The sequence below is a fragment of the Hipposideros armiger genome, unplaced genomic scaffold (genome assembly GCF_001890085.2).
Source record: "Hipposideros armiger isolate ML-2016 unplaced genomic scaffold, ASM189008v1 scaffold_16, whole genome shotgun sequence".
In the NCBI taxonomy this organism is placed as follows: domain Eukaryota; kingdom Metazoa; phylum Chordata; class Mammalia; order Chiroptera; family Hipposideridae; genus Hipposideros; species Hipposideros armiger.
Genome location: NW_017731366.1, coordinates 3,073,062 through 3,091,332, shown reverse-complemented (window position 1 = coordinate 3,091,332; position 18,271 = coordinate 3,073,062). Strand labels below are relative to the sequence as shown.

The window sequence follows — 18,271 nt, the reverse complement described above, 5'->3', positions numbered from 1 at the left end:
CCGAACCGGGGCCCTCTGGCATCCCAAGCGAATTCTTAACCATCGCGCCACTCGGCCGGCCCAGAACTGCCTTTTTTAAAAAAAAACTGTGTTGCAGGGCCAGCCAAGTGGCTCAGTTGGTTAAGCGTTAGCTTAAGAGTGCAAGCTCTGAGCAACAGGGCCGCCAGTTCAATTCCCACATGGGCCAGTGACGCTGCACCAAAGCTGAGCTGCTGCTGAGCTGCCAACAGGTGGCAGGATGGCTCAGCTGGTGAGAGCACGTGCTTCTAACAAGACTGTCTGTTTGATGGTGGGCTACGCCTGCCTGGAAGTAAGACTGAACTTGGCACCTTGAGCTGAGCTGCCACCCAGATGGCTCAGTGGATAGAGCATGCGCGCTTAACAACAAGGCTGCAGGTTTGACTCCCGCATGGGATGGTGGCTACCCGTAACTAAGATTGAACACAGCACCTTGAGCTTAGAGGCCACGAGCTGCCGATGGGAAGCCAGATGGCGACTGGCGCGCTCCACAACTAAGATGGAAGAACAACAACTTGGCTGATCCCCTTCCCCAATTCCCCAACACTGTTCCCCTCCTCCCATTCCCCAATTAAAAAAACAAACAACAACAACAACAAAAAAGCTGTGTGTTGCAGTGAAGAATGCAATGACTGCTAATAAAGTTTGGTGCCATTGCCTTGATTTCTGTTAAGGCACCAGCAATTTTGCCTACTATTGCTTTTAAGTCAACACAGTGAAAAAAGTAAATCATGTTTTAGTATTTATAATGAAAATAGTTTTGACTTCTTGGGTCCCCTACAGACCCCATTCTGAGAACTGTTATACTAGAATGTAAGTTCCTCAAGGGCAAGGATTTTTGTCTCTTGTTCACTGATGTATCCCTTTATATCTAGGCCTGCTATCATCTTGGGATATTTTACCTATCTCTAGTGTTAGATCATTTATTTTCTAAATCTAGGTCATCTTTGCTGGTTTACTGTTTCCTTACGGTGGAGTGTGAGGTATAATATTGAGACTTTGCATATCCGAAAATGTCTTTATTCTGATCTCATATTAGATCAAAGATTGGGCTGGATATAGATTCTAGGTTGGAAAGTATTTTCACTTAGAATTTTGAAGGCAAGTCTCCATTGTTTTCTGTTTTGCTGTTGAGAAGTCTTATGCTTTTTGTGATTCCCCCATTTTTTTTTTCTTTTTAGGAGTTTCTAGGATCTTCTATATATTGCTGGTGTTTGAATTTTTATGAGCTATGTCTGGTGTATGTCTTTTTAAATTGATTGTCCCAGGGACTTAGGGCAATTCATGTCTTTTAATTCTGGAAATTCATTTGAATTATTATTTGGATATTTTTCTTTATCTCTTTTGTCTTTTTTTTTTAATGGAATGCAGATCACTTGAATATATGACTTCCTGGGTTGATCCTCTTTTACCTCCTATTTTTAATCTTTTTCTTAGTACTTTCTGTGAGTCCTTTGACATTATCTTTTAACCCTATTACATTTTTTACAAATTATTATTTTTTTACATTTTCAAGGTTTTTCTCTTGTTCTTTGGATGTTCCTCCTATTCTTGTTTTCTGGATCATCTTCTCATATGTTCCTAAGGAAATTAACTGTGATTTTTCTTTTCCTTGAACTTTTCTTTTGCACGTCCCTGGTTTACTATGAGTTGTTTTTCTTCTTTCTGTTTGGCTTCTGTGTCTTATGATCAAGGATTTTATCACATGATTGGTTATCAGAAAAAAAGTTTAAAGTTTGGGCTTGTTAACTAGCGGGCTTGGTTATAGGGTGATTGGGTGAGGATCTGGCCCTTTGTTGGAGGTACCTGCAAATACTTAAATCTTTTATCAGGTACTGTTCAGTTTTTGCATAGATGAATCTTCTGCCAGAAGTCTTGGATCAAAGCACACACAGAACTACAGTATTTACCATTAGTTGTAGACTTTCATGTAATCCCTTTAACTTTTAGTTTATCATCTTTCTGCCCCCTTTTACTGTGCCCCTGGACTTGGTGCTTTATTGTTTTGTTATTTGTCTCAAAATAAACCACCTTTCCTGGAATTGGGGAAGAGTAGTCATCTCTCTGGGTTGGATGGGAAAGGGGACCTGGGAGATTACTTCTTTTATATACTTTCTACCAATTCCTTGTTTTTTTAGTTGCATGCCTAATTGTGCCCATTGTGGTAACCGGTATCTAAAATTCCTGATCCTTTCTGATTTTAGCTCTGTGAATTAGCTTTTCTCTTGTTGGAATTCACTGCAGTTGCTTGGTATTCAGCTCTTGTAGCTCTGCATCCTCCATCTGTTTTTCATTTGCTAAAAATTTGTTGACATATCTTGTCTACTGTTCCTGTTGTTTTCTAGTCTCTTTATCTTTGTGAATTTAACTTTTACTTTCGTTTTAGTATTTTTTTAGCAATATAATAAGAACATAATAAAAGCTCATGTTAAATTAAATGGTTACTTGTGGATAAAGAAAATTCTTAACTGTTTAAAAGTGAAAACAAGAAAGGAAGAAAAAAACCAGGAAATAAGAAAACTTAGATGATCTTTATCATTCAATTATGGACACATTCCTTAATGGAAACACACACACACACACACACACACACAAACACACACACACACACACACACACGGTTATATATATGGGTATATGGATATATATATATATATATATATATATATATGGATATGATATAGACATATTTAAATATATATGTATATGTATATGTATAATTTCATAATCATAGTATTTTGAAGCTGGACAGGATCCTGGTGATCTTTTACCCAGTGCAGTTTCATTTTTCAATGAGGAAATTGGCTTAAATTTACTAGCGATTTCCTGAGTTTTAAAACCAAGTCTTCCCAATGTTTTGGTGAGCTATAAGATGTTAGAAATGTGAACAATGTGGAAAGTTCAGAACTGTATTTAGAGCCTATTTCTGGCTCTTGGTAAATAGCATCAAATTTTGAATTGAATCCTAACAGCAATTTTCAACTGGTATCGCACTGGAGTCTGGGAGGGGATGGCTCACCTGACAGTTCTGAAAACAAAGCTGTACTTGAATGCATGCTTTGTTTATAGTAATGATGGTTAACTTATTTTGAATAAATATTAAAGGAAAGTATGAGATTTTTGTTTATCTGACCATTCCATAGGACAGATCTTGCTTTTGCATGACATTGAAAGATAGCTAATAACTATGTCATTAAAGAAAAATAAGTTTGTGGGTGAGAATCTGAAGGCTATTTAAATTAAGACAAGTTTCTTCTTATCAGCTAGGTTAATTCCTAAATATAAAAACCTTAAGTTCTGTTTCTGTGTTTTTTTCTGTTTGTTTACTAAATATATAAACATCACCATAGCCATATAGAAAAGTTTTAAAAAAAGAAAAAAGTTATCCAGTTTCATTACTGAAATATTAAAAATTTTAGTTTTTGCTATTATTCATATTACATATTTTCTTAAATTGTAGTCTCATTAGATATAGTTTTAATAATGCTACAATGGATACCTTTATGATTATACGTTTTTTTAATAAAAACATTTCAGATCTATTCCTAGAAGTAGGATTGCTTTGTCAAAAATAGTTCAACATTTTTATGACTATTTAAATTGTTAATTGCTTTCTGAAAGGAGTATACCACCACACTATATAGATACTAGCATTGTGAAGAATTGACTGACTTCACGATAACCTCATCAACTCTGGCATTTAACATTTCCTCCCCCAAATTTCACAAGTGAAATGTAGATAGTGTATTGTTTCAATTAGTACTTTGTTAATGATTAATGAGTTCTTTTTTTTTTAAATTTTTTTATTGTTAGTTTCAGGTGTACAGAACAATGCAATAGTTATCCTTTTCACTCTCTCAAAGTAACAACCCCCCTCCCCCCAGGTACTGTCCTCCCAACCCCGATATCATGCTCATTCATTACAATTCCATTGATTCCATTCCCACTTTCTACTCCATGTCCCGTGACTATATGTATATATAATTATAGTTGACATACAATATTATTCAACATCAGCTTCAGAAATACAGTGCGGTGGTCAGGCCTCTACACTGACTACGAAGTGGTCTCCCCAACAGGACGTGAGTCCATCTGGCCCCCTAAGAAATATTTACAACATTATTGATTGTATTCCTCAGACTGTCTTTTTCTATCCCTGAGGCCATATTGTAATTACCAATTTGTATTGTATCATCCCTTCCCCTTCTCCTTCATCCCCACCCCCTCCCAACTAACAACCCTCAGTTCTTCCTCTGTGTCTCTGAGACTATCTCCATCCACTTCTCCCATCCATTCAGTTCCTTAGAATCCACGTATAAGTGAGATCATATGATGTTTGTCTTTCTCTAACTGACTTATTTCACTTAGCATAATGTTCTCTAGTTCCATCCATATTGTTGCAAATGGTACTATTTCCTTATTCTTTATAGCTGAGTGATACTCCATTGTGTAAATGTACCAAAGTTTCTTAATCCAGTCATCTACCGATGGGCATTTTGGTTGTTTCCAAGGCTTAGCTATTGGAATAACGCCGCAATGAACATAGGGGTACATATATTTTTTCGGATTAATGTCTTGGGATTTTTTTGCATAAATACCTAAGAGTGGGATTGCTGGGTCATAAGGTAGTTCCATTTCCAGATTTTTGAGGTACCTCCATACTGATTTCCGTAATGGCTGCACCAGTCTGCAGTCCCACCAGCAGTGCACCAGGGTTCCCTTTTCCCCACAGCTTCGCCAGCATTTGTTGTTTGTTGATTTATTGATGATAGCCATTCTGACCGTGGTGAGGTGGTTGATTAATGAGTTCTTATCCATTTACAAATTTAGAATTTTCAGTTAGAAAAAAGTAATTCTAAAAGATGGTAAAGTATCTTTTATCTTTAGGGAATGTAAAAATGAATTAGGTAGTTGTTCCCTAAACCAAACATCATGTAGTTAATGATAAATGCAACTTAAATATATAAGAAAATTGTTATAATGAGCTGCCCTCAGGGTTGACTCTTTTGAGAGACATTTGAAAAAATTTAGGACAAATTCAAGTGTTCATAAGTTGTAAAACCAGTTAATTGATAATCCTAGAAGACTACTAGAATTGTTTCTCATGTCTTGTCAAGATGCCAGTTACATTTAAAATTCTACTCTAAGACTTTAAAAATTTTTAAAGTTTAAAAATAAGTACTGTATTATATTTCATCCATTGTGTCATTATGTTAACAGTTTTCTTTGAATTTAAGCTTGTAGAAATGGGACGCCGGTCATCAGATACCGAAGAAGAAAGCAGAAGCAAGAGAAAAAAGAAACACCGTAGACGGTCATCTTCAAGTAGTTCTTCAGATAGTAGAACCTATAGCCGAAAGAAAAGTGGAAGGAAATCAAGGTCAAAGTCAAGATCTTGGTCCAGAGATCTTCAACTTCGATCACATTCTTATGATAGAAGGTGCTTTTCATAATTTTTACTTACATTGTAATCAGAGTGACATTCTTTAGAGTTTTTATGTTTTTGTACTTTTAATTTTTCTGGGTAAAACATTTTTATTTTAGTGGCTGTGTGTTTATGAGGGTTAAGTCCAACCCAAAAAGGTTAGTTGGTTGGCTTGTTTTTTTGCCAGGCCCAGCCCATGGGTTCAGTGTCTTCATCCTTTGTCTAGTATTTGTAGACCAGTAGATATAAACTAGTACAGTTCTCATACTATATTATCTGGTAATATTTGAAAGGATTGTATACTCCTTATGACCCCTAATATCTTAATTAATAGCTGATTCAATCATTAAATTATGAAATCAATCATCTGACTGTTCAAAAGATATAACATTTTATCTCTGTTTGCCTCTAGGAAGGAGTAAGACATAGCGAAAATGAGATGCTTCTTTAGAACCTAGATGATTTCTCCTTAATGCTCATAAATTTTTTTATAGTAATAATACTTGATTATATTTTGTTTTCAGACGCAGGCATCGATCAAGCAGTAGCTCTTCTTATGGCTCTAGAAGAAAACGAAGTCGAAGTCGTTCAAGGGGTCGAGGGAAATCCTATAGAGTTCAGAGGTCTAGGTCAAAAAGCAGAACAAGAAGGTATGCCATATCAGCTATTTATTGCTTTGTAACATACTATCTCCCAATGTAGAGCCCTAAAGCAACAATCACTTATTTTCTCATGATTTTACTATCTTGACTGAGCTCAGCTGGCAGTTCTTCTCTTAGTCTTACATGGGGTCACTCGTGATTGTAGTTATCTGATAGCTTGCCTGGAACTAATGGTCCATTGTGGCCTCAGTCTAACATTTGGTGCTGGCTGATGGCTATTATTTGGGGTGCTTTAGTTTTCCTGTGGCTTCTTATCTTCCAGTAGTCTAGGCTGGGCTTTTCACATGATGGAGGAAGTATTTCAAAAAGGTAAGGGCAAAAGTTGCAAAATCTCTTTAAAGTCTTGCCTCAGAAATAATCCAGTGTGTTTATGGAGTGAATGTTTGTGTCCCCCACTAGATTTGTCTGTTGAAGCCCCAGTCTTCGATGTAACTGTATTTGGAGATGGGGCCTTTATGGTGGTCATTAAGGTGGGTCATAAGGGTGGGGTCCTAATACAAGAGGGCTGGTGGCCTTATAGAAGAGGGAGAGAGAGAGAGAGCTTTCTTTCTCTTGGAGTCTGTACTCAGAGGAAAGGCCGCGTGAGGACACAGTGAAAAGGCAGCTGTCTATAAGCCAGGAAGAGCCCTTACCAGGAACCGAATCAGCCGACATCTTGATCTTGGACTTGTAGCCTCTAGAACTGTGAGAAGTAAATTTCTGTTGTTGAAGCTGCTTAATCTGTGGTATTTTGTTGTAATAGCCTGAGCTGACTAATACACGTTGTCACTTCATCTACGTTTTCTTGCTGTGCTCAAGGGCCAATAATATAAAGAACAGCCTATCTGAGGAGAGTTGTACATTTTGGGCAATGGTAGAAAATATGGTAGAATAGGGTGGGGACCATGGTATTGAGGGACTTCATCAAAGTTGGCATTCAGAAATTACTGAAAGTTTTTGAGCAGAAGAGTGTTAGGATGAAAACAGGAATTTAGTAAGATTAGCTTCTTTTCCCTGCTTAGTTCTTCAAATTACTATTAGGCTCTAGTTGTGCGGCGTATATTAGCAGCTGGGTTTTGTTATCTAGGCATAACATTTTATAAAACCCTCTATGAATCCGAAGTTGGATAATAGTAATAAAGTCCAAAGGTTTAGCTTTTCTGGCCTTGTATTATTTTTGTCTCTGTCTCCTCTCCTTTGTACACATTGGACAGATAAGCTACTTTGTATTACACGTACCTGAGTTGCTAGCTTTGTTGATTTGAGCAAGCTCTTTCTTCCAGTTTGTTGCTTTATCTCTACTTAATACATGTTCCTACCCCTTAATGTTCAGTTCTAGTCTTCTGCCTTAAATCCTTTTTTGATTTTTACCTTTTTACTCTCAAGTCAAATTTAATCCACGCTTTCTCTGACCCACCATCACATGTGGTTCCTGATATGTAACAGTTATATTATGAATATTATGTCTTTGTAATTCTCATATATTATAAACTCTTGCAGTGGGAATCTCTTGGTACCTAGCATAATGCCGTGCTTAGTAAACATGCCTTGATTGATTGGATGATTAATTGGGGAAATGAAGTTAGGCAGAGAGCTGATTTTTATAGTTAGGTAAAGTTTTATTGATTTGTAGAAGGAAAGCTTTATTTTGGATGTATCGATTTGTCTAAAAAGAGACTGATTACCAGAAAACAACTTCATTTGAAATTTCCTATCAGTGGGAATAGAAATAATAATCCATGCTTTTTTTGTGGTCTTTTTCAGTTTATTAGGGTATTTTCACATACCCTGAATCAGTCAGTCAGAGTTTGATTAGGAAAACAGAAGCCACTCAATTCCAAGCATTAGGGTTTTAACACAGGAAATTAAAGGCTTGTATAACCTTTGGAAGGGCTCAGGGAATTAGGGAAGCTGTCACTGATTATTTCAGCCTGAAGCATGGAAGCTGGTTGTTTTCTCAGAAGTCACTGGAACTCTTAAGAACGCTCCAGATTTAAGAAACTATTCACCTGGAAGCTGCTGGTCTACCTGCTTACACCTGCCTCCAGACAGGAATTGGGAAATGTTAATTTCTTTTCCTTTGCAATGCAAGGAAGGCCTCAAAAGGAATGGCAGTGATGTCTAGTCAACAACAAACTGTATAGCACACAGGCAGTTAGTAATTTGAGTTTTTTTTTTTTTAAAGATTTTATTGGGGAATTGGGGAAGGGGAACAGTGTGGGGGAATTGGGGAAGGGGAACAGTCAAGTTCTTGAATCTTAGTTGTGGAGGGCGCAGCTAGCTCAGCTCCAAGTCCAGTCGCCATCCGGCTGTCCGTCAGCAGCTTGCGGCCGCTCAACTCAAGGTGCTGTGTTCAGTCTCAGTTGTGAGTGGGCATAGCCCACCATCCCATGTGGGAGTGAACTGGAAACCTTGTTGCCAAGAGCGCATGCTCTAACCACTGAGCCATTCGAGCGGCAGCAGCTCAGCTCAAGGTTCCGAGTTCAATCTTAGTTGTGGGTGGGCACAGCCCACCATCCCATGTGGGAGTTGAATCAGCAACCTTGTTGTTAGGAGCACGTGCTCTCACCAGCTGAGCCATCCTGCCACCTGTTGGCAGCTCAGCCGCAGCTCAGCTTGGGCACAGCTCACTGGCCTATGTGGGGTTCGAACTGGTGACCCTGTTGCTCAGAGCTCGCGTTCTTAACCAACTGAGCCACTCGGCCGATTCAGTAATTTGAGTTTTGTAACTCTATCAGACAGTCATTTGGTGTAATACCTTTATTTTGTATAGGAGGAAACAAGCTCAGAGATTATTCAGAACAGCAGCTTCTCAGCATCTTGTATCGACACTTCTGCATTTAACTGCCAATAACTAACTAATCTGGAAATACTGAAAAGTCCTAAATTTTGAGAAAGTAAATATCCATGTCCGATATCCTATACACTGTATTATTTTGGAAAATATATTTTAGGAATTTATTCTTCAAAATATTTAAACTGAGTTTCTAGGTTAATCTTTGTTTAACAAGATAATTCAACTTTAGTTAATCAAGACTTGACTTGACATAGAGGAGATGAAAGTGGTGAGTTTTTCATAGACAAATTACTATATGACTTTAAATCTGAAGGTGAATTGTTAATGATTTCTGAGCTTTTTAATAGAAGTGAGTGATTTCAGTCATGGAAAGTCAAATACTTTCAGAAAACTTTGTTTTTACATGTGCAAAATATAATTGAAAAATGAGCCGTGTTCTAGGGGATGGCAGGAGGACGGGAGTCAAATGTGTGAAGTTTGCTGCAGTTTCCACGGATAAGTTATAAAGTAATTAGGTGATTATGCTTTTTAATATAATTTTTATGTTCTTAAGTACTCAAGTTGTGACATGTATGTATAATATCACTTATATGTAATATCACTTTCTTTTGCAGTAGTGAGAAACCTTCTATTACCTACAGTATATTTACTTATTTCCTCAATTCTAGACTACACAGAAAGTATAGTTTAAGAATTACTGATATGTACCACTATGAAACACAAACTTATATAAACTGGAGTTCAATATTTTTTTATGGTTCTTTTTATTTTTATTCTGGGGGTATATAATTCTCCCCACTTTATGGTTAGTTTCTTCTAAGAGTTAAGTTCCTTTGTTTTTGTTTATATTTTAAGTTTTTTATCCTCTTAAGTTTTTTTTACTTTATTTACTTTTTGTCTCCCTCTTTATTGTAGTATGTGAAACATTTATGTGGTTTCAAAAGACAGCACTTTACTAAAAGGTGTACACAGAGAAATATCACCTTTCCCCCTTCTCTCTTGTTCCTTACCACCACCTAGGTAACTAATTCTATTAGTTTGATATTTTAACTTTCCTCTGTTTCTTTTTAAACCAAGTAGTAGTTATATCTGTGGCATACTGTAGATACTCTTTTGCAGTTTGCTTGTTTTTTTTTTTGTTTGTTTGTTTACTAATATATTTTGGAACTCACTATCAATTAATAGTAATCTTACTCATTTTTTATAGTTGTTTAGTACTTCACTGTGTGGCTGCATCACAATTTATTTAGCCAGTTTCCTAGGTATGGCCGTTAATAATACCACCAACATTTTGCAGTTACTAAAGGGCTTCCATGATTAACCTTGTACATGAGTACTTTTGTGTGGTTGGACATGTGTCTTCAGGGGAAACTCCTAGAAGTCAGATTGCTACATCAAAAGGTAAATGTTTGTAGTTTTGTTAGAAATTGCCAAATTCCTGTCAGTATTGTATGAGGGGCCTGTTTCCTCACAGCCTTACCAATAGAATGTGCTGTCATTTTTAAATGTTTGCCGATATGATAGATGAGAAATGGTATTTTAGTGTAGTTTTAGTTTTTATTTCTTTTTCTCATACGTGAGGTTGAACATCATTGCATATGTTTGAGGACCATTATTCTATCTTTTTTGTGTGTGACTTTTCATGTCTTTTGGGTTTTTGGTCTTTTTTTTCTTCAATTTTTAAGGGTTACTTACTAGATGTACTAGCCCTTTAGCTGTGATACATATAGCAAATATTTTCTCTCAGTTTTTGGTTGTTTTTTGACTTTATTTATGGTATTTATCGACCATGCAAGAATTTTTTCTTTTGTATGGTCAAATTTATCACTCTTCTTTCATCGCATCTTTCCTTATATTCAGAACTTAGAGAAATTCTTTCCTTATATCTGGGTGTAGAAAAATTCGTTGATGTGTTTTCTAGTGTACTTGTTTCATTTTTCTACATTTAGATGTTTTATATATTGGAATTTATTCTTGTGTATGATATGAGGTATGGACCATTTTTCCCCTATTGGCTGTTGTCATGTCACCATTTATTAAAATGTCCATCTTTGCCCCAGTGATTTGCAATGCCTCTTTTATAATGGACTAAATTCCATTAGTACCTGAATCTTTTTTTTGACTTTATATATATTCTACTGGTCTGCTTGTCTAGTTATAAACTATTAGTACTGCACTTATAATTATAGAATCTTTAGAGCATATTTTAATGTTGGGCAGGGCTAGTTCTCCCCTTGACTTTCAGCTTTTCTTTTCCAATGTTTCCCTGGCTATTCTTTTCATGTGAATTGTTTATTTTATCATAAAAACTTTGGTATTAATTAATTTAGATTAATTTAAAAAGCTTGTTGGTGTTTTTTTTTGAGTTTTTATTAAACTTAAAAATTAAGGAGAACTGATATCTTTATCATGTTGAATTGTTCTAAGAGCAAAGGGTTGGTTTTTCATTTGTTCTGTTTTTTGTGATTCAGGAGTTTTTTTAGATTTTTTTTTTAATTGGGGAATTGGAGGAGAACAGCATTGGGGAATTGGGGAAGGAGAACAGACAGGCAGACAAATTGCTGTTTTGTTCTTCAGTCTAGTTGTTGAGGACGTCGCTTCACTGGCCCATGTTGGTATGATCATTGAGCTCTTCCCAGGTGAGGCAGATCGGTCGCTGGTTATTGGTCAGCTGCTCACGGTGGCTCACGGCAGCTCACGCTGGCTGCTAGCCACTCAGGGTAGCTTGTGGCAGCCCGCTGCAGCCCCGCTGCAGCCTACGCGGTCGCCGGTGACTCACAGGAGCCCCGCTCCAGGTTGAGCTGTTGTTCACCATCTTAGCTTTAGCGGGCGCAGCGTCACTGGCCCTTAATGTGGGATCCGAACCGCGGCCCTGCTGCTCAGAGCTGGTGCTCCCAAGCGAGCACTTAACCAACTGAGCCACTCGGTCGGCCCCAGAAGAGTTTTAAAGCTTTCTTCATATACATTTTACTCATTTCTTGCTAACTTTATTCCAAAATATTTTAGTTTCTTTACTGCCATTGTAAATGAAGCTTTCGCTACCATTATATAATATTTAAATAGTTATTGTTTCTGTGTATGAAGTCTACAGAAGTCTCTGTTTAATTTTACTTTTTTCCAACTTTATTGAGATATAATAGACATAACATGTAAGTTTAAGGTGTACAACATTTTGATTTGGCATACTTATGTATTGCAGAATTATTACCACCATAGCCTTAGCTAATACCTCCATCATGTTGCATAATCACCATTTCTTTTTTGTGGTAACAATATTTAAGATCGCTTACAAACTTTCAAGTATACATATAATAATACAGTGCTACTAGCTACAATTAACGTGCTGTACATTTGATCACCAGAACTTATTTATCTTATACCTGGAAGTTTGTACTCTTTGACCCCCATTTCCCCCACCCCTCAGCCCCTGGTAAACACCGTTCTAGTCTCTCTTTCTGAGTTTGGCTTTTTTAGATTTCACTTATAAGTGATATCATGCACTATTTGTCTTTCTCTGTCTGACTTATTTCACGTATCATAATGCTCTCAGGGTCCATACGTGTTGTTGCAAATGGCAGGATTTCCTGCTTTTTCATGGCTGAATAATATTCCCCCTACACATAATATATACCACATCTTCCTTATCCATTCAGCCATTGATGGACATTTAGATTGTTTTCATATGTTTGTTATTGTGAGTAATGCTGCAATGAACATGGGAGTGCAGATATTGCTTTGAGATCCTGTTTTCATTTCCTTTGGATACAAGGTGTGATCAAGAAATACAGTAAATGTTTAAATACCGTATTTGCCGGCGTATAAGACGACTGGGTGTATAAGACGACCCCCTAACATTTCCACTCAAAATACAGAGTTTGTTATATACTCGCCGTATAAGACTACCCCCTCTTCCGCACACCTTCCACACACCAAATAAAAGGTAAAACAATATCAGATTTGATTTGGCCCACTGAAGTGCAAACAAGCGTATTTATTTCGTGTCACCACATAACCGTTTTGGTGATGTTGAGCCACCATGTCTGCTACATGTTTTTCAAGTTCTGGCCAGTGTGGGGTGCCTCTTCTTAATGCACACTTACCCCTTGGCATACTCTTTAATGCTTTCTCATTTGATTTCCAGTCCCAAACCATCTTTTCTGTTACTCCATATTGTCTTGCAGCAGCACAATTATTATTTTCCTTAGCAAAGTTTATAACTTTCAGTTTAAAATTTGCATCATACTTCTTTCTTTTGGCTGGTGCCATGATAGGGATGATAGGGGTTTGACTGGTCGACATTTTCTATGCTGTACTGTACAATGGTGCAGTATTGTGGTTGGCTGTTGGCTGTATACAAAGCCTGATTTGATTGGTCCCTGCTCCCTGTTTGCCCGTCCTGTCACTATAGCAGTCTGGTCCACCCTTGCATCAGCATCTCCCTGGGACCTCACTAGTGCGCAAGTGCGAGCTCTTCAACATTCTAACAGGCACCATGATAGCGCAAAATCGCGAATCTTCAATGCATATGTAAAGAAATATACGGTAACCTGAATTTACCACACTCGCAAAATCGCACACAGCCGACCATACACCCAGTATGGTATCGCGATTCGCGATTTTGCGCTATCATACTGGGTGTATGGTCGGCTGTGTGCGATTTTGCGAGTGTGGTAAAATCGCATAACAGCAAAATCGCATAACAGCCGAGCATACACCCAGCAGCGCTGCTGATGCCTGAACGGTATGTGGAATGAAGTGGGCGGGCATCGGGAGGCCACTATGGCACGGGGCAAGCACTATGGGCAGTCTATCTGAAGTGTACCCTGGCGTATAAGACGACCCCCCACTTGGAGGCATATTTTTCAGGGCCAAAAAATCGTCTTATACGCCGGCAAGTACGGTAAAACAAATGAATTACAGTAAAAGACACATTGCCATTAATCACCCTCAAAATACTCCCCCTCATTTTGTACACACTTACCCCATCATTTTTGTCACTTCCTGAAGCAGTTCTGGAAATCCTCTTTCATGAGTGTCTTAGTTGTGCTGTCATGGCTGCCTTGCTGACCTGAATTGATTCAAAACGTTTACCTTTCATGGTCCTTTTGACTGTGGGGGAAGAGCCAGAAGTCGCACAGTGCCAGATCTGGCGAATAAGGTGGATGAGGACACACCGTAATGTTTTTATTTGACACAAATTGCAGTACCAGAAGCGATGTGTGACATGGAGCCTTCTGTTGTGATCACAAAATACAGTGAATGCTGCTGCCGAGTGCCATCCAACGGAAAGGCAGGGATCTTTAATATGGGAAGCAGTGCGTTGAACCTTAGTAACAGTGTGTGACAAGGTTCAACTTGTTTAGTGCAGTCAGTCGGGTGTGAGCTACGGTTGAGAGGTGTGTTTTAAAGTGTGCCATAAGGGGCCGGCCGAGTGGCTCAGTTGGTTAAGAGCTCACTCAAGAGTGCGAGCTCTGAGCAACAGTGGTTCTAGTCCTGGCCCGAGCTGAGCAGCCGCTGAGCTGCCAACAGGTGGCAGGATAGCTCAGCTAAAAAAGAAAAAATGTGCCATAAATCATCCTCCATCATGACAACATTCTATGTCACACATTGCTTCTGGTATATGACAGTTTCTGTCAAATGAAAACATTATGGTGTGTCCTCATCCACCTTATTCACTGGATCTGGCATTGTGCAACTTCTGGCTCTTCCCCAAAGTCAAAATGATTCAGGGCATCAAGGCAGCCATGACAGTGCAACTAAAGACACTCACGAAAGAGGACTTCCGGAACTGCTTCAAAAAGTGGCAGAAAGATGGATAATTGTGTTTGAAGTGAGGGGGAGTATTTTGAGGGTGATTTATGGCAATGTGTCTTTTACTGTAATACATTTTTTTAATTTAAGCGTTCACTGTATTTTGTGATCCCACTTTGTACTTCAGCATACTTACCACGAAGCAAAGTTCTATATTCCCTTACAAATTTTTCTTTTGAAGACAAAAAGTTAAAATTTTTTTTCTTTGAAGCAAAATTTGTATACATTGAAATACATAAATTCAAAGCACACTTGCCAAGTTGTGACAAATGCATGTACTTGTCAAGATATAGAACATTACTATTACTACAGAAAATTCTCTCATAATCATTGCCAAATTCCTGCTTACATTCTTCTTGGAAACAGCCACTGTTTTGATTTTGATTTTTTTCTACCATAGATTAGTTTCATATCAGTGTTACTAATTTTTATTCAGCATGATACTTTGAGACCCATCCATGTTGTTTTTTAGTAGTTCATTCCTTTTGTTGAATAGTATCCTATTCAATATTTTCAATATTCTATTCTAATATTTTGTACATGGCTTTTTACAATTAGCATAATGCTTCAATCTATGTATCACTACTTTGTTCCCTTTTTTTGCTAAATAGTGAATATACTACAGTTTGTTTACTGTTTTCCTATTGATAGGCGCCTGGGCTATTTATGGGTTTGGCTGTTAGGAATAAAGCTACTGTAAACATTTCTTTTACAAGTCTTTTTATTGATATCTACATTTATTTCTTTTAAGTAAGTATCTAATAATGAAACTTATGAGTCATAGGGTAGGTATCTGGTTTAGTTTTATAAGGAACAGTCAAAAGTTTTCCATGGATCTGTTATATATTCCCACCAATAGTGTACATGAGTTCTAGTTATGTGCAGACTCACCAACACTTGGTGGTGTTAGTCTTTTTTTTTTTTTTTAAAGATTTTTATTGGGGAATTGGGGGAAGGGAAACAGACAAGTTGCTGTTCTTTTGTTCTTCAGTCTAGTTGTGGAGGACATTGCTTCACTGGCCCAAGTTGGCACCATCATTGCGCTCTTCCCGGGAGACAGATCAGTCGCCGGCTTCGGGACGGCCGCTCATGGCGGCTGCTGGGCCGCTCACGATACGTGGCAACCCACTGCAGCAGGGGCTGCAGCCTACACTGTTGCCGAGGACTAACGGCAGCCCAGCTCCAGGTTGAGCTGTTGTTCAGGATCTTAGCTGTAGAGGGCAGTGTCACTGGCCCTCATATGTAGGATCCGAACTGGGGCCTTCTGGCGTCCCAAGCCAGCTCTTAACCATCGGGTCACTTGGCCAGCTCTTGTTAGTCTTTTTAACTTTAGCCAAAGTGGTGGGTATCTCATGGTGTTAACTTGTGTTTATAATTTTACCTTTTAAGTTTGTATGTATCTATGATGCACTTATATTAATTTTTTTATTATGGTAAATGAAACATAACTTACAGTTTTTAACAAAGTTTCAATGTCTATCTCAGTGTTGTTAACTATGTGCACAGTTTTGTACAGAAGATCTCTAGAACTTTTTCATCTTCCATGACTGAAACTCTATACCCCTGGAACAACAACTCCCAGCTTCCTGCTCCTCCATTCTATCATCACCATTCTCCTTTTTGTTTCTATGAATTTGATTGCTTTAGACAACTTGTATATAGATGGAATCATGCACTTTTTTATTTTTAATTTGCTTGTTTCACTTAGCATAATGTCCCCAGTTTTACCCGTGTTGTGGCATTGGACAAGATTTTCCTTCTTTTTAAAGCCTGAATATATTCCATTGTATGTATATACTCTATTTTATATCTATTCATCTATCAATGAGTTGCTTCAACATCTTGGATATAGTGAATAATGGCACAATGAACATGGGTGTGCAAATATCTCTTCAAGATCCTGTGTTCAGTTCTTTTTGGATATATACCCAAAGGTGGAATTGTTGAATCATATGGTACTTCTGTTTTGAATTTTTTCAGGAATCTCCATATTGTTTTCCATAGTAGCGACACCATTTTAACAATTCTACCAACAGTGCACACAAGTTCCAGTGTTTCCACATCCTCGCCAACACATGTTTAAAAAGTTTTTAAAAAACTTTTAACACTTGATGAAAAATTTTTTTTGATAGTGGCCATCCTAACAAGTAGAAGGTGATATCTAGTGGTTTTGATTTGCTTTTCCCTGAGATTTAGTGATGTTGAGAATATTTTCATGTGCCTATTGGCCATTTATACATCTTCTCTGGAGAAAGTTTATTTTAGTCTTTTGAACATTTTTAAATCTTTTTGTTTGTTTGTTTAATGAATTACAGGAATTAAAAAAATATTTTGGATATTAACCCCTTATTTAATGTATGGTTTGCAAATATTTTCTCCAACTTGATAGGTTGTCTTTTCACTCTATTGATTCTTTCCTTTCCTGCACAGATATTGTAGTCTCATTTGTCTATTTTTCCTTTTATTACCTAAACTTTTGGTGTCATATGTAAGAAACCTTTGCCCATTCCAGTGTCATGGAAATTTTCCCTTGTGTTTCATTCTAGGAGTTTTATAGGTTTAGGTCTTATGAGTATGTTTAGGTTTTTAATTAATTTTGAGTTAATTTTTACATATGGTGCCAGATAAGTCTATTTTTATTCTTTTGCATGTGGATATCCAGTTTTCCCCACATTTATTGAAAAGACTATCATGCTCTCCTTGTGTAATCTTCTTACAGTTACTGAAGACTATATACATTTGACTATATACATGAGGGTTTATTTCTCGGCTCTCTATTCCATTTGTTTATATGTCTGTCTGTATGTCAGTATCATACTGTTTCAATGACTGTAGCTTTGTAATGTATTTTGAAATCAGGAAGTGTGAGGCCTTCAGCTTTGTTCTTTCTCAAGATTGTTTTGGCTATTTAGGGCCCTTTGAGAGTCTATATCAATTTTAGACTTTTTTTTTCTATTTCTGCAAAAAAATGCCATTGAGATTTTGATAAGGGATTGCATTGAATCTGCAGATAGCTTTGGTAGTATGGACATTTTAACAATATTGTTTTCCCAAATCATGAACATAGGATGCCTTTCCATTTATTTGTGTCATCTTTAATATCTTTCAGCTTTATTTTTCAATTCAGAGTATACAAAACTTTTGTCTCTTTGGTTAAGTTTATTGTTAAGTATTTTGTTCATTTTAATGCTGTTCTTTGGTTATGTTTATTGTTAAGTATTTTATTCTTTCTTAATTTCCTTTTCAGATTTTTCATTGTTAGTGTATAGAAACACAACTGATTTTTGAGTATTGATTCTGTAACTTGCAACTATTCAATTTGTTTATTCTAACATTTTTTTTTTTTTGGTGTGTGTAATCTTAGGGTTTTCTACATACAAAATCTTGTCATCTATAAACAAATAATCTTACTTCATTTCCAATTTGGATACCTTTTATTTATTATTTTTTTATTTTATTTTATTTTGTTTTAAAGATTTTTTTTTTTTATTGGGGAATTGGGGGAATGGGAACAGTGCTGGGGAATTGGGGGATGGGAACAGACAAGTTGCTGTCCTTTTGTTCTTCAGTCTAGTTGTG

General features: G+C 37.1%; 1 protein-coding gene across 1 annotated transcript in view; it reads left to right on the top strand.

Moving 5' to 3' along the window:
* RSRC1 (arginine and serine rich coiled-coil 1) overlaps window positions 1-18,271 on the top strand; it is a 393,493-nt gene that overhangs the window by 5,699 nt on the left and 369,523 nt on the right. The window contains exons 2-3 of the mRNA XM_019626528.1: window positions 5,256-5,458; window positions 5,968-6,093. Of these exons, the coding sequence (XP_019482073.1) occupies window positions 5,265-5,458; window positions 5,968-6,093 (320 nt within the window). The 5' untranslated portion in view covers window positions 5,256-5,264. The remainder of the gene's footprint in view (window positions 1-5,255; window positions 5,459-5,967; window positions 6,094-18,271) is intronic.